Raw genomic sequence first — 25,710 nt, 5'->3', positions numbered from 1 at the left:
GAGGTGGGTGTTAGAAACATTTTTTAAATGAAGAATTTTTTTATATGTGTCTAATGTCTTGTAATCTTTTTGTTAATTTGATTGTTTATGTAATCCACGGTCCTGCACTTGAACTAGATTCCCCTTTTTCTATTTGTAAATTTTCGCCTCTAGATGTAATTATCTTTTTGGTGAACACAAAATAGTTTTTATTCTTTTTTTTTTTTCACTCGTAATACATTATACTACCAAGATTATTGCAGTTAGAGGGTATTTTTTTTTTTTTGACAAGGAAACACATATATATTGATTAAAGAGGAAGATTACATCCTGCAGCTATAGCTTCCGAATACATAAGATGTAGTAGGTCCTGCGGAAGAGGAAAAGAAAGAGATAGGCGATGGGCCGGGAAAGCCAACTGGGCTTTGGCGGCCCAGTCGGCCACTAGGTTGGCCGAGCGACGACAGTGTCGCAAAGAGAGGAAAGGGAAATTGGAGAGCCAATGTAGGGTTTCGTCAAGCACTGGACGCAGCTCCCATGGCGGCAGGCGAAGCCCCTTCACAATTTCAACAAGATGAAGACAGTCTGTATGAAGAACGATCCGGGAGAGATGGAGTCCTCGGTGAAATAGATGTTGGAGGGATAGATTCAGCGCCTGAAGCTCCGATTCAAAGGGTGAATGTGCTGGGAAACCTTTGGAAAAGAGATCGGTAAGGTTACCTCGATCATCTCTGCAAATACTTGCCATAGAGCCTTCGGAGGAGCCTTCTTTATAACTGCCATCGATATTGCATTTTAGAACACCTGTCGCCGGAGGTCGCCATAGCTGATCGGGTGGTACAGTGGCAATACCAGAGCGTGAACGTGATTGAGAGGTAGCAGCACCAGAGGACTGGTATGCTAATACCTGAGCCAGTGCCGATTCCACAACCATGGATGAATTCGGACTCTGATTCCGAAAAACAGAGTTGTTTCGTTTCTTCCAGATCTGCCAGAAGATGGTGGCAACGACCTCAAGCCGGGGAGAATGAGCAGGTAAAAGGACATACTCCAGTAACCACTGTTTTATGCTAGTAACCGAATTGGTTGCTGAGGCTAAATTAAGCTGTGAGTGGGACCAGATGGGTTTTGTCCATGGACACTGGATTAACAAATGTTCTATTGTTTCAGGAGTAGACTGGCAGCATATAGAGCAGAAAGGGTCCGGAATAATTCGACGGTGGAAGAGATTAGCACGAGTTGCAAGAGCATTATGGCAGATAGACCAGAGAAAGATACGGACTCTGGGGGTGATCTTCATCATCCATAGCTGGCGCCAGAGCTGCTTATTCATCCGGTAAGAGCTTAAATCTTGTAACTCTTGATGAGGGTGGTATGATTGTTGAAGTGCATGATAATTACTTTTAACCGAGTATATGCCAGTCGATGTTGCTGACCATATAAGTTTATCCTCGGAAAATAGTGGCCGGATAGGTAACGATTGGATTTGTTGAGCAACCTGTTCTTCGAAAAATTGGTTAATAAAAGCCATCTTCCATGATTGTGTTTGTTGATCCATAATGTCTGCTACTTTAAGTGGTTCCTCACGAGCTGTAGGTCCATAGATAATTCCCATTGGAAGCCAGTGATCCCCCCGAATTCTGATAGAAGTGCCATTCCCAACAGACCAGCGCAGATTAGGTAGAATTGTATCCCGTCCTTTAAGAATGCTCTGCCACCCCCATGAAGGCCTATTTCCTCGGACAACCGACAGAAAAGTGGAAGATCTAAAATACAATGCTTTAAAAAGAGTGCCCCAAAGTGAATCAGGATTAGTCAACAGCCGCCAAGCCTGCTTTCCTAAAAGTGCTCTATTCATAGATAACAAATCACGAAAGCCCATCCCCCCTTGAATTTTCTGAGTTTTCATAACATCCCAACTCTTCCAATACAGCCCTCCTTTTTGTTGATTAGTTCTCCACCAGAAACGCGCTATACATTTCTCAATAGTTGAACAAATGGAAATAGGCAATATGAAGTCATGCGTCTATCCATCCCGTTAGTTCCTAGACTACCGTTTCATCGAATCAAAATGACAAAAAGAATAACATGTTAGCTTGCACCAAACATGAACCAATCTCCAAGCACATAAAACTTGGCATCATCCACATTAGGAAATGAAATAGAGCATTCGACAAATGTTTATAACTTTACTGAATCAAATAACACTTTAATTCACCCGTATCTACTTGGAAATAAAATTTTCGTCAAAGTTCAAGTGCAAGATAAAGGAAAAACTCAACAAAGTCCAGAAATCTCTGAATGAAAGGATTTAGATGAACAAGTGCCTCGAAATTCCTAGGATGCATGACTACTTTAGGGTTTGGAACAAAACCTAACATCGTAAAATTTACTAAGAAGAGAAACTGCATTTTTACACTTTTGGAACATATTTAGACAAATTCACACAAATTAATTAATCGAATAAGCCCACTCCCTTCATTTTCAGGTGCATCAAACCAATGATTATGTCTTGCAAACCAAATGATAGAGAAGGAAGAGAGGCAAATCCGAAGAACGAGCAGGGAATTGCATAAAACTGATTAAAAGAATTGAAGGGGGAAAGAGCTAAAAGGAAAAAAACCAACAGTATCTTGTAGCATCAATTCAGCAAGAGAAAATTTAATTAAACTATTCCTAGAAAATCAAAAAGCTTACTCAAAATAAGACTTTTAGGGGCTTTGTATATAATCGTCATGAATCTTGAGCATCCTTATCTAATGCCTCACTATAAATTCTTTTAAACTATTGAGGGATAAATTCGGGTAAGCCACACGATACGGTTTCGATTTCTTATACCACCAAATAAATATAGTTCCATGTTAGCTTGCATTTTATCTAGTCTATGAGGTTAGTGGGTCAAGTTATTCCTATAATAAACAGAATCTTGGCATTATTATTTCTTACATCTTTCCGGCCGGAGGCTAGAAACAGTCGGAAGGCATATCGTAAATAATCATCTTTTTTCTTTGGTATAAGCAGCTATCTCGGAAGAATCCAAACGGTATCAAAAGAGATTATGCGTAGATAGAATGGAAAAGGGATGCCATGCCTTAACCCCCCTTTTTCCGGACACAACACAACAGTGCCAGTCAAATGCTGCATAAACTAATCCACAAAATCTTGGCTGGACTACATTTAATGACAACAATCATATGATCTTGTCTTTGCCTTCAAACCGCCTTAAAAAAAAAAAAAAGAATTAACGAATGTTTCAACCCTAATGCCCGCACAGTATCCTAGATATGCGATGCTTGATGGTGAGATTTCAATTTCAATAGCATTGAAGTTTAATTGGCCAAATTTAGGGCGCCCCCACTTGGCCCACTCCAGAAGAAAAGGCAAATAAAGAAAAGGCAAATGGCTAAAAATTAAATGTTAAATTATATTGAGGCATGGAATAAAGATAACTAGCTAGAATTAGTATCCAGCTATTGGGCCCACAAATGGGTCCTGGCCACACAAAAGCAAGCCACATGGCATAGTTTGATTTTGCCGGCCCAAACATTCCTATTCCCCCTCTCTTCAAAAACCTCTTATCCTTTGAATTCTCACTCACTCTCAACTCAATTCAATTCAATTGTAATCTCTCTCCCTCTCACCAAGCAAAGTCCCACATATCCACTGGGAGGTGGCCTCTCCACCGCCTATGGCCACCGCCTCGCCCTCCCCGGTCGATGCCCCAGCTGTCATGAACCAACCGTTTGTCGACGACTCGGCCGATGACCTACGGAGCCTCAGCTTCAATTCCACCGCGACGGCATTCGACACTGTGAAGCGCAGTCCAAGCTCGGGGTCCGAGACGACGTGGACCGCCTCGAGCGACTCCGCCTCGTTCGCCAAGCCCCATGCGCCCTCCGACGACCCGCGGTGGGACGCGATCCGGCGTGTGAGGAAGGCCCGCGACGGCTCCAAGCTCAGCCTCAGCGACCTCCGGTTCATGTACCGACTCGGGAGCGGCGACATCGGGAGCGTCTACCTGGTGGAGCTGAAGGGCGGCGGCGAGTGCATGTTCGCCGCGAAGGTGATGGACAAGAAGGAGCTGGCGGGCAGGAACAAGGAAGGCCGGGCGAGGATAGAGAGGGAGATCCTGGAAATGCTGGACCACCCCTTCTTGCCCACTCTCTACGCCACGCTGGACTGTCCGAGGTGGTCTTGCCTGCTGACTGAGTTCTGCCCCGGCGGGGACCTCCACGTCCTCCGGCAACGGCAACCAGAGAGGCGGTTCAGCGAGTCGGCCGTCCGGTACGTCCAATTCCCTATACAGTTCACGTTGACATACTCTCTTGGTCTCTCCACTTAAGTCTAAACACCCAACGCTATCCCCAAGAGACGAAACTACATCGCGACTTTTTTCCAGTTTGAAATTGAGTTTCTCTTTCTTGGCATTATTGCGAAATAGCGTGATGAATAATCGAAGGGTAGGTCCACAAATTAATAAATTTTGTGAGGATGACCGATGGGACATGTGGGGAGCCGATCGGTTTTTGTCGGGCTCGGAACATGGGAACGGATTTTTATTACGGGCATGAGCCAACAACGTATTCAGTCGTGTCTGTCGTGCACTGTGCATCATGATAAATGCTCCACCCATCTGATAAAAGCACGTCCCAAGGTCAGCTTCCTCTTCTTCTGCAATGATCACTGCTCTATTACCAGTTCCGGGCGAATCTTTCGGACGGAATTATCTTCATGCTAGTACCAAGCTTTTGCCCCCTAAAGTTTTGCTTTTAAAAGAGGGAGGTTTTCCTACCGACCAAAAAAAGAAAAGAGGGAGGTTTTCCTTTTATCGAAAGAAAGGAATTTTCCATATTTGATGTATTTAAAAATACCAAGTTCGAAATGTCATGGATTTACCAAGATCCTGGAAATATTTTTTTAGTGTTTTAAGGGAATTGTGTTGAGGGTTTTGTTCATGTGCCCCTCCTAGGGCACTCTTTAACCATGCTTATTATGGAACTTTTAATATTTAATGCATTAATTATACATTACACGAGGAAGACCGTGAATTAGAATTGATAAAATCCTTTCGTTAATCACATACCATAAATGACGAAGTACGAATGATTCGCACTTCACTGTCTTTACCAAATATATATATATATATTCAATCAAGATCTTGTAGTATTTCAATTAGATGAGCAGAAAAAATGTGGTGACTTGTAAAATGACTTAAATGTCTCTCAAGAAAACGAAGACACTGCACGTTCAATAATTGATCTACTTAAGCTTTGATCTGGCAAAATAAGTAAACTTAACCTTTGATATTAGAAGTAAAGAAATTTCCCTTCTAAGGAGAAGAAATTTCCCTTCTAAGGAGCTTTTTCAAACCTCCCAAAAAGAGAAAATTTGTGCATTAGCATTAGGAAGATTTGAAGTTTATTTTTATTATTATTATTATTATTATTATTATTATTATTATTATTATTATTATTATTTTGGGTGGTTGGATTGTGCGAGGCCCACTCAAATCATCAAATATTACAGATTTGAATTATTAATTATGCCATGCACTGACTTTACATTGCGTGGAAAAACACATGAAGACAAAACATTAGTACTCTTTGCTCTTAACCCCCCTCTCTCTCTCTCTCTCTCTCTCTCTCTCTCTCTCTCTAGACAGTACAATACATATAAATATTATTCTAGTTCGACTACAGTCTCGTGATCGAACTCTGATTTCTTTATTAGTCCTTATAAAGTTGGAAATTTTTCTTTTGTCACGTCCCTAGAGTATCCCACTTTTTCCACTTTTTATTTTACTGTTGGTGGGAGCATGATTGCGGGGATTCTTCTTACATCATTCCCCTCCTTTCTCCTCTCAAATCGACACGCCATAAATAAAGCAAAACGTAATCGAACGGGCCCCGCGATTCAAATCTCCCCCTGGCCTGCTCGAACGCCATGATGTACCCCCATGGACCACCTCCGTTCCGTGATTAATTGTCCTTCTGCTCGTTCTCTCCTCTTGATTGAGCTTCTCTAACATGGCAGACATCTTTTGTAATTTGTAGTCCTAGAATTACGTACTTCCTTGTCTCGGCAGCATGCTCTTAGTACAAATTATTTATGGTTTTGATGGTCAATTTTGGAGTTTCTAATTCGTTCTCATTTGGATAGATTTTATGCGTCGGAAGTGGTGGTTGCATTGGAGTACCTACACATGATGGGGATCATCTACCGCGACCTCAAACCCGAAAACGTCCTTGTCCGGTGCGACGGCCACATAATGCTCACGGACTTCGACCTTTCGCTCAAGAGCGACAACCCTGCATCGACAACGGCTCAGCTCGTCTCCGATCAGGGCCCGCAGGCTGCGGACCCCGCCGGGGACAACCCAGCTGAGCCCCCTCCGTTTGCCAACTCGTCATGCATCATCCCCAATTGCATAGTCCCCGCCGTGCCGTGCTTCCACCCAAAGCGCCGGCGCAAGAAGAAGCCCAGTGCCCGGGGAACCCTTGAGATCGTGGCCGAGCCGATCGACATCCGGTCGATGTCCTTCGTCGGGACGCACGAGTACCTGGCGCCTGAGATCGTGCTGGGGGAGGGGCACGGCAATGCGGTGGACTGGTGGACGCTGGGGGTCTTCATCTTCGAGATGTTCTACGGGGTGACGCCCTTCAAGGGGATCGACAACGAGCTGACCCTGGCCAACATCGTGGCTCGGGCCCTCGAGTTCCCCAAGGAGCCATCGGTCCCGGGGCCGGCGAAGGACCTGATGGCGCAGCTCCTGATCAAGGACCCGGGGAGGCGGATGGGGTCCACGATGGGGGCCCCGGCCATCAAGCACCATCAGTTCTTTGCTGGGGTCAATTGGGCATTGCTAAGATGTACAAAGCCACCCTACTCTCCAAGGCCGATTGATTACAAGGACTTGGTGCAAGCGGATAGCAGGGCTGATAATTCGGTAGAGTACTACTAGGGAAAATCAAACTAAACGAGGATGTAATCGAGCAAATTCCTAGGCTTGTTTTCTCATACTTTCACAGCTCATTCGATGCAACCACGAGTCAAATCACATTGGGCTAGAAGCATGCCTCGGATGCCAATCCTGATCGGAGTAAAGTCGGGAGACCCACTGCCCTTCTTATCTCCGTTTCTAGTCTTGTCCACGTCCCTCTAAAAGAAACTTTTTAGGACAGGTGGGGGCTTCAATCTTTAGGACTCTCGATAATGTCAATCAACTTGGGATGATGACGCAAGAACGTGTTGTTTTGCAAGGTTGACGGGGAAAATAGTCCCAAAAAATCATAAGTTTATTGTACGATCGTTAATTTAGTCTTAAAATTTTTAATTATGTCAATTTAATCCTAAATCTTTTAATGATTTGCCGATTTAATCCTAAACATTTCAATTGTATCAATTTTGTCCTAAATTTTTTAATAATTTGTCAATGTAATTATAAACCTTTTGACAATTTGTCAATATATTCATTTCAGCCAATTATTGAAATAATAAGTTTTTGACTAAATTGACAATACTTCAAAAGTCATAGGACGGAATTGACATAATTGAAAGATTTAGAGATAAATTGATAAATCGTCAAAAAATTTATGAATAATTTGGCACAATTAAAATGTTTAGAATTAAGTTGGCCACCATACAATGTGTTTAGAATTTTCTGGATAATTATTCTCATGGTGAATCAAAGTTTTGATACTAAATCAAAGATAGCTCATCCTTTATGGAGGAGACTTGCATTGACAAAACAAAGCATGAGAAAGAGAACGTGCATCTCGTGGTACTAAAGAGAAAAATTAGATGTCTAAAATGTCATATGGTGCATATATTAGAGAACGCGTTATACATTTCAATGAGCATATTTGGGTTATTCTCTGATTTTTATGTTTATACTATAAATGTATATAAACACATGTATAAACACCCAAGCGCGCACGGGGGACCCGATGAAAAATTGCGAAGGGGAAAATAATCAAGTTTAAGCATTAATAAATGCGAAACATGTGAACGATCCACCGTTGGCAATGGTATTTTTCCGGATAAAAAGGAAGCACTGTGTGAACATTCTTATTCTGAAATTATATTAAGGACATTTTCGATATGCATTCTTGGTAAGATATTATGCGATTTTTTTTTTATAAATAAATTTTAGTATTTGCATATTGGCTAAGTAGCACTGATATCGACACAAGACACGTGACACAACACGATGTTCTTTATTATTTCATTAATTTTTATTTTTTCATATTTATATTATGACCCCTTATTTATTGAAAATATTTAAAATTGACCATATGTATGTTGGAATTGCATGTTGAAATTCTAAACTCGTGTGTCAAAGCATGTTGGGAGAATTGAGCATGTGTCAAAGCGTGTCGGACACGTACTAAAGTGTCGGACATGATACGAAAGTTTTCAAAAATGGTCAGTGCTCTCTAACATCTTGCCACAGTATCAAATAATTTGCTTTGTGATACATTGTCATGGACAATGAGATACCCATATCCTCTTGCCAAAATAAAAGGGTAGACATTTAATAATTACCAAGAATATTAGAGAGAATTTGCATTAAAAAAAACTAAAATATATGAAATTGGGAAATGATCTTGGCGAAATCGCCACTAATCCCCTATAAATGGAGAGAAGCTTATAGAGAAGAGAGAAGATTCCATTTCCCACGCCAGACCGATGGCGAAAAAGTGAAGATTATGACAAATGGAGGAAAGCTATCAAGAAGGGGAATTCGCATTCTTATTTTATGTTCTCATGTTTTGATTTAACAAATATCGCAATTTTATATAACATATTATCTTTTAATCGGAAGATATACCCGTGAACTCTATCGGAGAACTCTAGCAAATTTTAATCTCAACGTAAATATTTTAAATAATGAACCGACGTTACGCTAGCTATAGAAAAGAGGATGTATAAGACTAAGTCATAAAAGGACCTAATTAGTGTGGTTTGTCAACCAACCCTAGAAATGGAATGCATTGAGGGAATGTGGGGGAGAGGGAGGAACCACTCCTTACTTTTTCGTGCCCCATTCTTACAATTTTGCACTTAAATCGAAATGATTATTTAGGCAAAAGAGATGATCTGCATCATGGAAGCACATGGCCTCTCCTTTTAGATCAGACTGCAATGATCAATCTTGTTGCCTTGTGGGATCAGCATCTCAAAAATGTTCAAACCCAACTTCATCATCCTGTTGATTTAGTTCATGATCCATGCCGCTTCTAGCTTGAATAAACATGCAATGATTCAGTACCCTCTCGAGAATCCCTAACCATCCATGCTCTGGAGACACTCTTAGATATCAGAAGGAGAATTAAAAAGGGTTTGGCCTTTTCTTGGATCATTTGCCTACAGTAAACAGAGCATCTTCTCTTTTACATCATGTATCCATCATTCCATTCAGCAGCAGCAGTAACAACAAACCAAGCCTTCTTTTGTTTTTTCCTTAAAAAGCATTTTCTTATTCTCTCTTCAGGAGCTTTACCTTTCATCATGCAATGCAAAACTGATTTATTTATTTATTTATTTGAAATTGCAGGGTTGAAGATTTGAAGGCAGATAATTGAAGTAGTAACACATGGAAATAGAGGACAATGACCTATCCATGCCAAAAAAGATGCTTTGTCTTCATGAATGCTCGCAGATAGATTGCCGCATGACAAAGCAAGATAAATGGTACTTGCAACTGGTCATCCCTTGCTTTACTTTCGGTCAAGGCTCTCTTCCCCCGAATGATTGTGAAGTGATCCATCAATTTTGATCATCTATGGAGACATGATTTGCTTAAACCCGTTTCCAAATTCCATATAAATCAAGAGAATAGTCTTTTAAGCTTTCATGACCTACTGCTATGGCCACAAACTTATTCTTGAGGAGCAGCTAAATTTCCATGTCCACCCAACAAACGATTTCAGCCAAATGGAAAATAATCACTAGCACATACTAACTAGTCAATCGTAAAACAATTCATTGGTCATACTTTAGTAAAAGCCATCGAACACCACAAGTGCCATCCATGCTTAAGGCGCACGTAATCACAAGGAGTTATTTTCTAAATTAACATTCAAGCAGATACCACACTTAAGAGCTAATGTGAACTAGAGTCTGAGCTCACTCAGATAGAGCATATTTATAAATCACTAGCACCATTAAAGCGAATGGAGCGAAGAGATTAGGCGGTGGCCACTGCTTCAGCGGGCTTCACCTCTTCGGTGGGCTTCAACTCTTCAGCCGGCTTCACATCTTCGGCAGGCTTCACATCTTCGGCTGGCTTCACATCTTCGGTGGGCTTCACTTCGGGTTGGGCTGGGGCTTCCGCTTCCCAGAAAGCAGTTTGTTTTCCGGACTTTGAGACGGTTTGCAGGACAGCATCGGGCTGCAGATTGCCCTTGACTGTCACCTTCTGTTCCTTCAGATCGATGTCAAATGTTTCCACACCTAAATTTGCAATGTTTGGCGGTTCCAGTGTCAGAGTAGGTAATACCGATCAATTTTACCACCACATTATTTTCAGCAAGTGAAGATTTCTAGCATACAGATGTAAGAACGAAGAGAGAAAAAGGAAAATTAAGAATGCTATCAATGATGTCATATTTGTCATGTTTCTGCAGTCTAATTGTTCTTCAAAACCATTTTGAAAAATATGGGTAAATCCAACTGATATAAGAACAATTCGATGAGAACTCCTAATTTTATCAAACAAAAGTAATCAACCCAGATCCTTTTGAACAACCTGTTGTAATAGGGAAGCCTTATATCTGGCAAAGCAGGGGACATGCAAAGAAATTTGGAAAAAAAATATGTTGCCGAGCCAAAAAGTAAACAATTTTGTGACTGCCAACAATTGGGAGATTCCACATTCTTTATTTGTTGCTTTTGACAACCAAGCGCTAGTTGGAGGAAAAGCAAATTCTAGGGTATTTTAATAATGCTTGTGAAAAGTAGACTTGAAGAACAAGCTTCACATTCCATTGAAGTGATACAGTGCAAAACAACCATAATGTCCTGCTTATGTGACTAAACAAGGACAGATGGTCAAAGCAGTAAACGGGAAACAAACAGAGCGTGCACGATTAGCAAACCTTCCGTTTTTTCCAGGACCCTTCTGACAGCTCCAGCGCAGCCTTGACATGACATTTTAACCTTGAGAACAACAGTCTGTAGGAGTAAAACAGAGTATCAGAAACCAAAAATGAGGAAAACAATAAAATGATTTCCTTTTACCTACAAGAACTCCTAATGTAAAGAGGGATAATTCGAGAATAAACAATCCAGATGTAAGGAAAGAAAAGATCAGTACAAACTTTGGAATTCACAAACACCAACTGAACTTATGCGCTCAGATTCTTCACATGGGTCACTCAAAAGTCTGTACTTTATTATTTTGAACAACCAAGCACAACCAGATCGACATTCATATTAGTGTAATCAGCTAAGCTCCTCCATGAAGCCTCAGTAGAAGATAGATTATCCCCAAAATTAGCCTTTTAAGAAGCATTCCTGTTTGTTCAGGAATGACATTGTTTTTGGGAATGACACTCCTGCTTCCTTGTTTCCTCTTAGGCATTCAAATTCATGTCAAAATAGTTGCATCTGTTGGGATACTTACAAGTACTTCCATCTCTTAGTAATCTAAACGATCTTAAAATTTTGGTGGATAGATAATTCATGTCAAAATAGTTGCATATGTTGGGATACTTATAAGTACTTCCATCTCTTAGTAATCTAAATGATCTTAGAATTTGTAGGATAGATAACCTAAAGAAAGGTCTTTAAATGGTATTTCATGGAGAAGTTGAGTGACTCGAGTCTTAAAATTCGACCTCCACACTGGTATGAGAATTTAACCAAGGATGAAATGTCACAACCGCCTCTCTGGAAGCACAGAAAGGACGACAACCCTACAGATCAAGGGAACACGTCTCTCACGTCTCATTTTCCACTTTTTCTATCAGACAAGAGGAGATGGGGAGAATGCTGGGATTCAAAACTTCTGCAGCCCACCCAACAGGATTTTAACAAGCTAGGAAAAATTTGAAGACGTCGCCATGTTCATTCAATTACAGAACACAAAACGCATCCTCAATTACTCAAGCATAGACTCATTTAACAATCATTCCAATTTTTAAATAACCGACGTTCAGGATTAAACATCACGAGATAACCCCTCAATGCTTTCAGAATACCTTAAGTGCTCCGTTGCATCGACAGCTGTCCAAATCACACAGACTCATCTAAAAAATTCAGTCCAATTTCAACCAGTCTAGGTGCATATGCAACATCACCAAAATAAGCAAACAAAAAGTGCAAGCGCCTGACATTTTGACTTCTCAGTCACAAAAGAAAGCATGCCTCAGGCAAAACAAAAAAAAATGCTTTCCCCCGAAAAAAAAAAACTCTTCTTTGGGCAACGCGAATTGACCCATGTACATACAGAACAGGAAAAAGCGATCCAACCCAACTCCCAAAAACAAGAACGCCAACAATGGATCGAAACATTCGTCAACAGATTGCAGACATGAGATGATACCTGAGCCATGGTTCTGAGCCTGAAGAACGAAAGATGAACCAGAGACAGAGGGAGATTCGCTCGTTGAAGTTATGCTTCTTTTTTTCTGTGGCGTTCGAGTGCTGGAATTGTAGGGGTGCGGTGGTGGTCCTTATAAAGGAATCGATGGGGGGAGAAAAAGGGTGGTCGGTATGGAAGGTCGCGTGTGGGGTAACGGTTCAAGCCCCATGCCCACCACCATCATATTGACCCGTCGATTCAGTTTTCGTAACGCTTCAAACACCCTCTCCTAACCTGATCTTGATTGGCAAATGGGCAAGTGCGATTCCAATTATCAGGGGCAATTTGTGGGATCCGTGTCAGTGTCACGTTCATGATTCGCCTTTCGATTCGTGTCGCATACTCACTTAAAATTCTTTATCCAGGCCGATTCATAATATTAAAATCATAATTTTTCCATGACATGAGTGGACATAGGGCGCTTGAGTGGGTCTGAGCAAGTTGGTTCGACCAAAGGGACTTTGCAAGCCGCAAATGTCATGATCAGATATATATGCCATCTAATGCCTTGAGATTCATCATACGACATATATTTGTAAATACTTAAATATGTATATCAAATGTGACACATAAGCATATGCGAATAAAAAAAAGAAGAAGCATTATGAGAAATATCGTTTCGTTCTCATTTATTACGAAATATACGCAATGTCCAAAAGTGGCCTCACGAAATCTGATAATGCAATTCAAATCGAATTCATGATAAGATTAGTGGGGAAGAAGATCCGACCTTTGGAACTCTGCCCAAGATTTGGGGCAGTACGAGAAGATCGTCAAGTTAGAGGCGGCAGCAGTACAAGGCCTCTCAATTTGCAGTACCGAAGTACGGGGAGGGTGGCCTGTAAACCGCCCGTGGGAGTACCAACCGGCATCTTTGTCCTAACATCCGTGTAGGTTAAGGTTAGGTTGGCGAACCCGCGCTTTCCTACTTTCTCTCTTTTTGCCTTTATTTCCGAATCCGATTTTAGATGCGGTGGAGAGTGGGTGACCTGATATATAGACCATGCCCAAAAAGTACTATGGGATGTTATGGAATGGGTGGCGCGGCCACTACATTTTTTAATAGGAAAAAAAACATTAAAAATTTCAAACTTTACTAACACATTTATTTCGATTTTTTTATATAGAAAATTCTAAATTTGTATCATGTGATATATTTATCCAAAACTTTTTTTTATGATACCAAAACATTTAAAATTGTACTTGTATGATATATTTATCACAAACTTTTCTTTTATGACATTAAAAATTCTAAAAAAATTTCTAGCGACCCCAAATTTTTGGGGCAAATATATTGAAATTTGAGATTTTTGGTGTTATATTGTACAATTTTAGGATAAATATGTTACAATTAGCAAAAATTGTGGTTTTTGATAGATTTTACCCTTTTTAATTTGAGACTTTGACCAAATTTTGACCAGAAGTCAATCTCGCCAAAAATTCCCTCAAATGGTACAATGGGTTCGTGCTCCGCGAAGACTTTCTAATTACACCAATTTGATCGACTAGGTTGCATGATAGGGACAGTTCATGACCGTCCGATCCCGATGCGATTGGGGAAATCGGGATTTCACGAGCTGGGCGATAAGATCACATTGATTTAGCGGAGAGATTTCCAGTGCTTTGAGAATCACTTAAATTGGAGTTCTCTTGAGGGAGATTATTCGACACTTTCATCTCGGCTGTCCATTTCTAGAAATTTTGGGTCGCGAGCTCCCTTGGGTTCAAACGTCAAGGTCAATCAAATGCTAGATGAGAGAGAGAGAGAGAGAAACTGACGGTCAAAATTGGATCGAGAGTCAAAGGTAAAGCCAATAGATGTCCAAAGAACAAATCAAAAACGGCGTCGCGCAGAGCAAGCTTGGCCCTCTGGAGGTTGGCTTTGCCTCTCGCAATCAAGCCGTTGGAAAGAATGGTTTGCGAGCTCGTCCGGATGCTATTGAAGTAGCAATAAAATTCTATTAGAAAGTAGGTCGTCATTCTGTCAAAATTAACTTATAAATAGCCATGATTTGCTAAAATTAAGGTTGCATATAATAACCTTTATTTTTCTGTTCCAGGAAATATCTTTGTAACATAAATCCGTTTGTTAATGCAATTTTACCTCTTTTTTTTTTTTTATAAAACAAATTTTTAGCCATAGGTTTGAAATAGAAATGAGAAATAATTTTTTTTTGAAATATAAATAAGAAATAAAAACTTTTATCATCACAAGTACTAGCTAGTCGCCCCCCAGCTGCTGGTCGATAGTTGTTGGCCACCGTCCACTGTCACCGCCGCCGCTCAAGAGGGAGAAATTTTACTCCTAGAACAGAAATTTTGTTTCGTTTAAAACGTGTATTTTTGCGCAAAAAACTCATCGGGAGATAATAGAAATTGATTTTTGAAACATAATGATTATCATTTCCGCCCTAGGTCGTTTTCACAGTTGAAATTAGTGTAGTTATTATTTGCATTATTGAAGTGTTGTTGTTATGCTGCTGAATTGAAATTTGAAGTTTAGGGGTTGAGGAGAATACGTTGAAGCCCCTGCATCTATAGAAAACCCTTTAAAATAAGACAACTTTAGGGTTATTCGCTGAGGGTTAGGCCAACTGAAGAGGTGGAGACCACCAAGGACCGTTGGTTAATGAACCGTGCTCAGTGCATATAATTATTTTTTTTATAATCATGTTGAACTATTATAGAATTTATTGAAAGATGATTTTCAAGAATTTGCAATTTATGCATTGAATGTTGCCCTTGAAATGATGATTCCTAGTGACTGTCAAAAGTATGAAATAGCTCGTCGCTTAACAAAAATGTTAGTATTTGAATTATGGATGAACGATTCCCGAGTAGTCTGATTTTTACCGAGAAATTGAGAATCAGACCATTTGGTCCTGGAACGGATCCAATTTGGTTTCTAAATGGGCCCATAGAATTAGTGATTTTCACTTTTTTCTCTCTCTCTCTGTTGAATTTGGGAGCTCATTGCTTTACCCAGCAACAATGAAACTTTTTCTTCACAAGTATGTATGGTATATGAATTATTGTCGCGTTTCTTTTCTGGATTGTTGATAGAAGGTGCTAGTTAACGCACTACATTGTGAAGGGCCAAGCATTTGGGAAGAAACAAGGATTAGGGCTTTTAGTTTTTTCAGATTTGTAATAATATTAAAAAAAAAAAAGTCGATCTAGTCTAAATAGTCCAGGTGGGCAATTCCACACACAAAACTAGGAATGGAATCGAAGATTATCGGCTTCAAAAACTTAGAATCAAGAATCAGATCGGTACCATTAGAAATTGCCTAGAACCAGCCAATTCGATCAGTTTGGATGATATCTTTTGCTCACCCTTAATTTGAATTAAGCATTTCATGATTATGAACGTCAATGGTACAATTACGCAACATACATTAATAAACATGTCAGATACATGAAAATATACGTTTTTTTCTGCAATCACCATGCTCCGCGAACTTGCATGCTACTATGACCTCAAACGCTGCTCTGAAGCTATACGCTGACTTCGAATCATCCGCTATCGTGGTAAAGTTCCATGAAATTGAATATGTCTATACCGACCGTACGCTGATACGATGAGACCGAATGCTGTCTTAGAGCGATTAGATTCGTCCCCGTTAGTTAATAGCACACGTTTCGCACGCGCGAGGCGTACTTATTCGGCATCGGATTCACGCCGATTTGACCTTGCTGGGATCGGATTCGTCCCCATTGGTTGTTTCGTATTCGCACGCTGTACGCACACATGAAGTACATTCGATTTCGCATTGAATCATTTCCCCTGCATAATCAATCTCAAACTTAGATATTTGGTTTTTCGCAGGCGAATCGATCTCTGCGTAATTAGTTGACATCCCTTATATCACCTAGAGTATTAGGTTCCCAATTGACCTAAGAAAAGAGTGATGGTGATTGCTAAAACAATTTTATATTTGAATTATAATGACGCCGTATGTAGGACCACTTCAGATATTTCATTATTTTATGAACTTGACCGACATGAGACGGATCATGTCTTAATATGAAAATGAAAATTATCCCCTTGAATTTGTCCCTTCCCCCAAATTCTACAAGTCTAAATACTTGATTGTACGAATCACCGGCAATGAACATTTTTATGGGAGCAATCGAATCATAAAGTTTTTCAAAAATTTTAAATCTAACTCTTTTAAAAATATAAAAGAAAAAGATGAAAGTTCCCATTCAAGATGAAAGTTCCCATTCAATTTTCAAATATTGAGTTTTCTGTGAAATATATGCACTCTAAGAAATCATCCTCAGTACTTCAAACAAGGAAATCAAATTTCCCCTTTGGAATTTGAACAGGTTCATCAGTTACATAGGAATACATGATAATATGGTTTTTGGGGAATCCCTGTGTTTACCAAAAACTCCCAAGATCCTATCACATCAGAAGACACCGTCCAAGCAATCAAAAGAATTGCCAACATGTCCGAACAACCACACCAAATCTCACATCCGCATGCTAAAAGTCAACGGAACAAAACAGGGGGATTCGGTGTGAATGCCATCAGCTTACGCTGATCCTCTCTGCCTGCACCATTACCTTCAAGTCCTTTTTCCATATGATCTTAAATTGATTACATTTGATTTTCCTTTCAGCTGGCTCAACACCAGTCATCAACATCTGTTTCGCCATTTCTATGGACAACTTTCTCCGTCTAACATGGCGACGGATTCTAAGCCGTCTCGAGTCTTGTGTGCTTGTCTTCAAGCGAAATGAATCTTTTAGGCGTGCTTGTAAAGCACTGGTCTTCTCATAAGATTATGCAGATGGAATTGATCTAGTTCACAGTTGCACTGACAAGTAAGTCTTCGGACTGTTATCCTTGACAATGACTGATTCTTGAATCTTTATGTATCCATCGCAGCACAATATAACTAGAACTGAACTGAAAAAGACTGATTTGACTTCATCTGATGGCCTTCGAGATATAAGTATAATATAGTAGCTAGCTGGACTGCCGATTGTTATAATTAATACAATAAAGAGGAAATACGATATCGATACATTTAATAAAGTGAAATTTCATAGCAAGATCTCCTACGGGCAAATGCTGGAGAAGTGACCTTGAGCTACTTATGTAAGATTCAGCTCCCAAACTCTCCTACATTTACAACTGTGTCAGATGCAACACCTTGAAAACAGTGTCACTTCTCCAAGAACCTATCCGAGGTACATGCAACAGTGGCACCAACGGTGAAATTTTACAACTATGTGAAAAGTTAGATGCTTTGTAGTTTATCCAGTACTGCTGCAAAGCAATGGTGCTTCCTGGTCTTCTATGTTGTCCTGATCTGAGTTCTGGCTTGACCAATCTTCCGGTTTAAGCAGACAAGCGAACACGAAAGACAGAACCTGAACATGTAAATTGTTTTGAGAAATAACGTAATCAAAACTCTATTGCTGGGTGAAAAACTGGGCCATCATAAGAGTTTTTTTTTGTCTTTTTTCCCCTCACCATGCATACAGCGGCACATACAATACTAAAGCCCTTGCAGTTGAAGGGGGCATTATCTGAAAGGAACCAAGCTGAGAAAATACAATGTATAAAGATTAGCATGGTCGGTTAGAAAAAATACGGTTTCAAAATGCCAAATGAAGATAAAAGCAGGCAACTCACCGGTCAAGGGACTCATGGCAAGGGGAGATAAAAAACTGGCTATTGCTTGTATACCAGCTATGAATCCTTGCGCCTTTCCCTGCAGGCCAATTGAAACAGGCATCTTTTAATCACTTGTGATGAGTTCAAAGGGGTAAGGCCTTCATGACGCTACACATAGCGGCAATTCTTGCACAAAGCCCACAGAATATGAAACTTTAGACTGAACAAATCAAGAAAAACGCATGACTGGTAGGGGACTACACCGTCACGCTTCAGATGTTTAGATGCACCTTTTATTCTCCAAACATTGCTTGAGCACCATTAGTAGAAAAGGGATTCAACAAAATCAGATACTATAGAATGCTTGGACATAGATCGAGTGAGAAGGTTGCGATGATGTCTTAACTTCTAAAACCTGACTAATATTTTCCATCCCTTCTAGTCAGATTGACTTGCTTAATCAATTATATCAGGCAATTTTCAACCTCATTGCTATTCATGCTACTTCAGTTAGTGAAGCTTTTTAGGGAGCATAGTCTTTTAAATCGTCCGATCTTTCTAGAGCTAGTAATGGGCTTCTTGCCAGCTTTCTCCATGAAATGCAAGTGACGCTAAGTAGATCACATAATCATGCAACTTTAAAGCACATTCTTATGCCTGAAAATTTTTTAGGAACTTTATTTTAGCCCCCAAATGTCAAATTTCAATAGTCTCATCCTCTAACATTTGTTGTTATGTCTAGTTTCTGCATTGTTCAAGGGCATTCAATGATGTTTCTTATTTCGAATAAGACGACCAACACAAAGCATTCTTGTCATCCTACCTAGATGTTCCACACCACAAAATGTCATTTATCAAGAATCCACTCACAAGCTGCACTGAAGGAAATATCAACTCTCGATGCATGGTATTTTCAAGTGAGAAAATGTCCAACAAGATCAGATGACTTTAGACTGATTTCATCATATAACATCCATGACATGACAACATTGACAGTTTGGCCTACAGCATATGACCTGTGTGTAGCTTGTTTTCATGAGTATTAAAGAACAAAGACTTAAGAAGGACAGGACAAGTCCTTCATAGTAAAGTGCCAGGCAAGTAGATTTCATCCAAATTTATTTTAATGTCACTCGACATAACTTTTGAGCAAAGCTATAAAAAGAATGTATCAACTAACTGAGCTGTTTAAGCTTGTATTTCAGTTCACAAAATAAGTTCAAGTTATGCATGTATAAGAATGAGCTAATGTCACTGTCCTCAGCACTGATTATTTAGCATTGATTTGTGAACATTCCAGCAATCCATAGGAACCTCCAAATTTGACACCAAGAAATGTTTCCATTGTCAATCATAGCAAGCCCAAACCAGTTTACCTATGACCACTCCCATAGCAATGACAAACTCCTTTGTTTATGCTAACACATGCACATCTGAATCTTTGGTTTGTATTCTCAGAAACAGATGTCATAGAAGGATCAAAGTCAACATCCTTGGGTTGTCAGAGTTTGGCCGTTCTACAAGTTCATCATGCACGGTGCATTGAAACAGAATAGATAACAGAATGTCTATGCTAACCTGATCGGCCGAGCTTGATGCTTTTGAAATTATGGCATAGGTCTTCACATTCAGATGTAAAAGTTGTTAAACATCACCAATTGCAAGAGCAACAAAAAGGACAACACATTAGAATGAAAGCCACTCTCTCACGGGAGGAAGTGATGAGGATAGTTACTTACAGCAGGATCAACAAGGGCATAAATAACTCCGAAAGAGGCACTTAAGTATGCCACCTGCAATATGCATTGCCACAGTTATTACATTATGAAGCCTAGAGAATCACCAGAACTCATGACTTTGGACTTAGGTGAATAGAAAACTGAAGTTCCTTCATTCTCACTCAATCACCCATAAAGGGTGTCCTTTTTTCTTTTTTTATATTTTCCTTGGGGTTTCCAAAGTCGTCCTCCTTGATTTTCATGCTATTAGCAACTTCTTAGAACCGAAAGAAGGAGAAGAGGTTGAAGAGTTACTCCAACAATATCCTCTTCTCCTGAAGAAGCCATTAGCATTTCACATTTGCTGAAAAACAACTAGAGTTAGGCAATGAGCCTCATTTATATGTTTTATCCTGTCATGGTTGTTGAAGGTCTTGCTGCTTTGCTTGCTGTATGTGTATTAGTGTCCCTTCCCCTATGTCATTAGTAAAATCTTCACGAGAAATTATTTCTGGAATCTCTACTGACCATGCTGCATAATAACACGCTAGAGTATATCTATTGCTTCAATAGGCATGAGATTGTTCTTTTTCTGTGACAGAACTGAAGATCCATTCTGGGTAAATAGAGATACATACCCATGATGCCCAAGCCAAGCCATAGAACAATGCCTGTGAAGGAAAAGGAAATTCCCATTATTATCCATCCACCATAATTGTTGACTGCAGGGAACTGTAGCCATCTGAGGAAGTACAACTTACATAAGCAATCGATGCAAGTAAGCCTACGCAGAGTATTACTTTTTCTCCAACCAGAGGATTTACAAGAGGGAGAACCAAAATCTGCAAAATGAAGGACATAAACGAAACAGAAGATTGATTAGGAGGTGATTTTGTACCAAATAATCAGCAAAGCGTTGGTCAAACAATGAAATGGTAAATAAATGACATGGGATGTGATTCTGCAAAAGACACATTCAAACTAATGCTTATTGAGACCAAAGAATTGCAGGACCTCTAACATGCATCTTAAGTTTTGCTTTGATTGACACATGGCACAAATGCATTGTTCAAGGAATGCACCATATGAATATCTCTCTCTCCACCCTGCATGTGTGGGTAGGGATGATTTTTACATTCCAATTTCCAACTTTCATCTCTAACTCTTTAATCAGTCTTCCTACTGAAATGTAAAAAAACAATCCTGTGCATCCACCCACCAAAATAACTTGTGATCATTTGCTGGCTATGTATGACGCCATCCATTTCTGATATATCTGAACCTTACCAGTACTCTCCTTTTTTGCTTTACTTCGCTGTACTTACATTATTACGTAGCATAATCTGTTATACTAATTACCCAGCATGAAGAGGGAAGAAAGAAAGAACAGCGACATAAAGATGCCTAGTGCTCAGTTTGTATTAATTAATATCAAATGAAAATATAACAACTTGCATAGAAAACATACACAGTCTACTGATGACAAACCTGTGAAACTATTGAACCAGCTTCCACCACAATTAGAATCTCTGAATATTGGTTCTTAGTAAATCCAAAAGCTGCCTCCAGATAGTACTGAAAAGGTAGTTTTGTAAGTGCCAAGCATCTATGACTTTGAAAAACAGGAACACAGACAGACTGGATACCACTAATTCCATCACCAAAGTCCCACCGGGCTAAGTGATATTTCCAACAAAGTACAGAACTCCAGGCTCTGCCTCTCTCTTTAATTAGTTCATACCATATGGTCTTTGCAGCACTATCAATAAATTATATCAAGAGCTTTGGGAAGCAGGAGTACCATTTTGCAACCTCATATTAAAAAGTAATATGAGGTGACAAGCATCAAGAAGATTATATCGATGTGATGATATAAGGATTTCCACATATTCAAGTTCTACTTTATAATGTCACACTTTCCACAAATTCAAATGTGCTGGAAACCCCTATTTAATCGTCTTGAAACTCCTGGTCTTCACGGAAGATTGAATTCGCCTATAATCATGTCATGTGTGTACTTCTGAGGAACCGGCAGTAGAGGCAACAAAGTTTCAGAGAAATATTAATATACCAGTAGTGCTAGAGAAAAGCAGTACCAGTAATACGTTGCTGATGCCCGTCATTCCCAACTGGTAGAAGAAGGAAACAATGGAGATACCCCTGAGTGTTTGACTGGAGTGACAAGGAAGTCATTAGGCAGATAAATACAAGATAAACAGGATCCTATTCTTATGTAAATGCGCATGATGTAAAAGCATTGAAGTCCTTCCGAGATGCAATTTACAAGACCGCAAGAATAAGCAAACATAAATACCTTCTTATAACTATTATTGCAGCATCTCTCATTGACCTGTACCGTTTGGACACACCCCTAAAAATCCTAGTCGACCATGTTGACTCTTGGTCTTGCCTTGGGCCATAATTAACTGTCTCGCGCAGAAAGAAGTACATATATATCGGGCAACAGAGCAAGAGAGCTATTGAAACCTGTAAGTAGAAATTTCATTAGCAAGAGGACCAGAGAAGTGAAAGGATAAAACAGAGATGCAGTTAAAATTTCATCAACTGCTTACATCAAATATGTACTTTTCTGGAAGAAAACGTGCTAACAGGTTTCCCAGGACATGAGAAGCAGAATAAAGACCTGTAATCCAGCTAAACGCAGAAGCCCTCTTACCAGTTTCAACGACATCTGCCTACTAAGAAGAAAGGAACTTTTTGGTTATAGTCTGGTATTTATGACTTAAGATTTCTTCCAGTTCAGGAAAATGCTCACCGCATAAGCAACGGAAATGCAGAATATACTACCCTGGCTGAGAATGTATGATATAGTCCTGAGCACATAATAGGCATATACAAATCCCCTCGACTGATCCCAGGCCAGCATAGCTGAAACAAGAGAACAAAGAAAAGGATGAACTCACTATTGATGAGAACTGCATTGAAGTTAATCATATAATTAAATTACCAGAGAACAATCCTACTTGTGATCACATACATAAGGGAGCAACGAAAGCATGGACCTGGTATTGTTCCTTTATAAGATTAAGTAGGTTTTCCTCTTTGTAGTACATATGTCAGCCATTTCTCTTGCAATAGTTCAAAAGGAATTTTAAAGGGAAATAAGTCAATTCAGCGGCATAGATCAGATAGGGCATTATGGATGAATCAATTTATGACCACTACAGGAACTTATGAAGAAAAAAACAACAGGAACATGAAAGAACGTGTTAATTCCAGATCTTGTTCCTAGTTTGAACATGGAACATACACACTGTAATCAATCCTGAGCAGCTCAAATTGAGCAATAACAGTAAATAAGAGAGAATCAGTAGTCTGAGTCTGAGTCTGATCTGAAGTGCATTAGACTTGAATGAATCGGAAAGAAGGGGAGAAGCAATGCTTGAAAGACATGTCGGCAGATGCACGAACACATAATCACACACGTCGTTCACAAATTTTCAGAAGCTACCGTCAAGTGAGTCTCACCGAAGGGAAATACGGACGTTGATATGATTACAAGAAGCACCGGTTTTCGTCCATACTCATCTGCAAGCTGACCGAGGATTGGAATTGAAAACATCTTGAAAACTCCAGCGATCTAAACTAGAAAAGAAAGGAAAAATATAAGTCATCTTTGCCTGGCAGTGTTCTTTAACTTGTGAAATCAGTTAGCCGAAATGTACACCGTCCTGCTAAACCTTTTCCAAATGTGGAACATTCTAGGAAACTAGTGAATGTCCAACATGGCCATTATAAATATGCTTAAAGAAGTCTCTGTGCGAAACACAGGGTGACCCTCATTCACTTGAACCTTTATCCGCAGTCTACTTAAACCATTTAGGGGAATTATTGGCAGATGACATACGAGATTGATCTAACCAATTTATCAGAACACAAACCTCGAATTGAAGAGCACCCCCCTGTCAAGGCGGGAGCTGGCATTCGAGTAATCTGTTGCTTCATATGCTGCTAAGGAAACTTACTTTGAGCAGTACCAGGAATGTGCTAGAGGAACCGATAAACGAACAGGCATATTATATTCACTAGAAAAATTATTTCTTCCGGAATTGTTCTGTGCTAAAAACATTTAGGTATTGAGCTGACATAGACATTGACTGATCCAAGCTTTAGTTGCATCAGGTAATGCAGAGACCGTGCAAGTCGTAGTTAAAAACAAGGAAGCAGGAGGCGATTTTCCCCTTTTTAGGAGAAGAAAAATGTCACCCATAATAATATGGTCCTCGTAAACTTATCGATAATGCCAAAAAACAAAACTTAAAAAAAAAAATGTAGGGAGTGCTTCTTCTAATCCAGAAAGGACTAAAAAGGAGAGGTAAATACTGAAGTACAAAAATTCTCAATTTAATAAATAAATGCATGTCCAACATAGTAGCTGACGTCACCCGAAAACTTCACCGGAGGGAATATTGTGTCGGCGGTACGTCATCCCGGTGCATGGAAGGCCCACAGGGAATATCTTTACCAACGTCTCTCAGCAAGAACCAACGGAAAGAATGACAGAGAGAGGAAACGAGAGGCGAGTGATAATTACCGTCTGTTCGAGGCCATTGAAGTAGATGACTTCGGAGCAAGTGGTGTCGCCGGGGCACAGGGCGTCGATCAGGACGTCGACGAGCACCGACACCGTCATCTCCTCGGCGATCCAGTGGACGCAGAGCGGGATCAGCAGGTGAACCAGTGGCCTCAGCGCCCTCAGTCCATCCCCGGCGTTCTTGAACAACATTCTTTCGCCGCCGTCGCCGTCGTAACTGAAGTTGGTGATGTTCTTTGCTTCGGACGGACGTCGAGAGAGTGTTGTGCCTGGGGGGCGGGTGTGGTCTCCAGCGAATTTAAGAGTGGAGCTTGTGAGTGAGAGAGAGAGAGCAGAGAAGTTGGTTGACGTTCGGGGTTGACTGGTTGTTGAACGCGAAAGGCCGTAAGAGATGGGCGCGTGTGGGAACGCAAAGAGAGCGAGAATCTTAGCCCCTGCAGTGGGGTTTCAGACATTGTTGCTCGATGGGAACCCCTCTGGAGAAACAGAAACACGCACAGAGATTGATTCTGAGAAGAATTCATATTCGAAGGACCGAGTATGAGGCTTCTTTAGTGATCTGCACCTGAAACATATGCTAAATCAAATTTGGACCGTCGTGCCATCATTCTTAATATCCTAAATTCGTTACCCAACTAGATTTCAGCGGCTCCACTTTCTACCATGAGGGTAGTCGTTATATCATCCATCAAGCACGATGACGGGGACCGCCATGTTTCTTTTTATGGATCCATCCCCTACATGGTCATGGTACTTTTAGAATATCTTCCCCCTCCATCCCTTAAATGATTCGATTCGAGAGATGGACAACGACATCGGATGGCTCGCTAGGAACAGCACGATTCGTACCCCCTACCCGTGTCATTCGCTTTTGTATTTTTGGCTCGACCTCGTTGACCGGACGTTGTTTCTAGTTGCCCGGTAGTTCAGGATGCTGTGGTTGGGTGTCCAAACTTGAGATTTAGTGGACCGTGTTATTCTGCTTTTTGTAACTTATCGGATTGATCCAGTCAGTGCTTCTTTAAGGTAGATGGGTGAGGAAGTGAGAGTTCGCACGCGCACGCAAGCCAGTTGATATCTCAAGTTTGGCATTGCGAATTCTTCTTGCCGCGCCGTCGCCAGCTAATTTCTCTTCTTCTTTTCTGTGTTTCCAAGGAGCGTGTTCCGCGCATGCTGCAGGTGTTTCTGTGTGGGACGGGGCGTGCGGCTACGTGCTGGGCGTGCGTGGGGAGCGTGGTG

General features: G+C 40.4%; 3 protein-coding genes across 4 annotated transcripts; 1 reads left to right on the top strand and 2 right to left on the bottom strand.

Annotated features, from left to right (window-relative positions):
• The first annotated feature begins 3,534 nt into the window (after positions 1–3,534).
• Positions 3,535–7,315, top strand: LOC104421726 (serine/threonine-protein kinase D6PKL2). Its single transcript, XM_010033791.3, has 2 exons — positions 3,535–4,263; positions 6,139–7,315. The coding sequence occupies exons 1-2, from the start codon at positions 3,668–3,670 to the stop codon at positions 6,938–6,940; spliced, it is 1,398 nt and encodes a 465-aa protein (XP_010032093.1). The 5' UTR covers positions 3,535–3,667; the 3' UTR covers positions 6,941–7,315.
• A 2,608-nt stretch (positions 7,316–9,923) lies between these two features.
• LOC104421725 (copper transport protein ATX1) lies at positions 9,924–12,687 on the bottom strand. Its single transcript, XM_010033790.3, has 3 exons — positions 12,527–12,687; positions 11,079–11,154; positions 9,924–10,434 (listed from the first exon to the last, which is right to left on the bottom strand). The coding sequence occupies exons 1-3, from the start codon at positions 12,533–12,535 to the stop codon at positions 10,169–10,171; spliced, it is 351 nt and encodes a 116-aa protein (XP_010032092.2). The 5' UTR covers positions 12,536–12,687; the 3' UTR covers positions 9,924–10,168.
• A 4,798-nt stretch (positions 12,688–17,485) lies between these two features.
• On the bottom strand, positions 17,486–24,766 carry LOC104421723 (hippocampus abundant transcript-like protein 1). Of its 2 annotated transcripts, none has more exons than XM_010033788.3 (14): positions 24,472–24,766; positions 23,406–23,517; positions 22,693–22,805; positions 22,490–22,612; positions 22,231–22,403; positions 22,013–22,088; positions 21,405–21,491; positions 20,678–20,758; positions 20,555–20,587; positions 19,938–19,991; positions 19,777–19,818; positions 18,217–18,295; positions 18,055–18,125; positions 17,486–17,951 (listed from the first exon to the last, which is right to left on the bottom strand). In XM_010033788.3, the coding sequence occupies exons 1-14, from the start codon at positions 24,661–24,663 to the stop codon at positions 17,835–17,837; spliced, it is 1,353 nt and encodes a 450-aa protein (XP_010032090.2). In that variant the 5' UTR covers positions 24,664–24,766; the 3' UTR covers positions 17,486–17,834. The 2 variants fall into 2 exon arrangements, with proteins under 2 accessions (XP_010032090.2, XP_010032091.2); XM_010033789.3 differs by having other exon boundaries at positions 23,406–23,522; positions 24,472–24,610.
• Between the last annotated feature and the right edge of the window lie 944 nt (positions 24,767–25,710).

Source organism: Eucalyptus grandis, chromosome 10, assembly GCF_016545825.1.
Source record: "Eucalyptus grandis isolate ANBG69807.140 chromosome 10, ASM1654582v1, whole genome shotgun sequence".
Lineage (NCBI taxonomy): Eukaryota > Viridiplantae > Streptophyta > Magnoliopsida > Myrtales > Myrtaceae > Eucalyptus > Eucalyptus grandis.
This window is presented reverse-complemented; position numbering and strand designations above follow the sequence as displayed.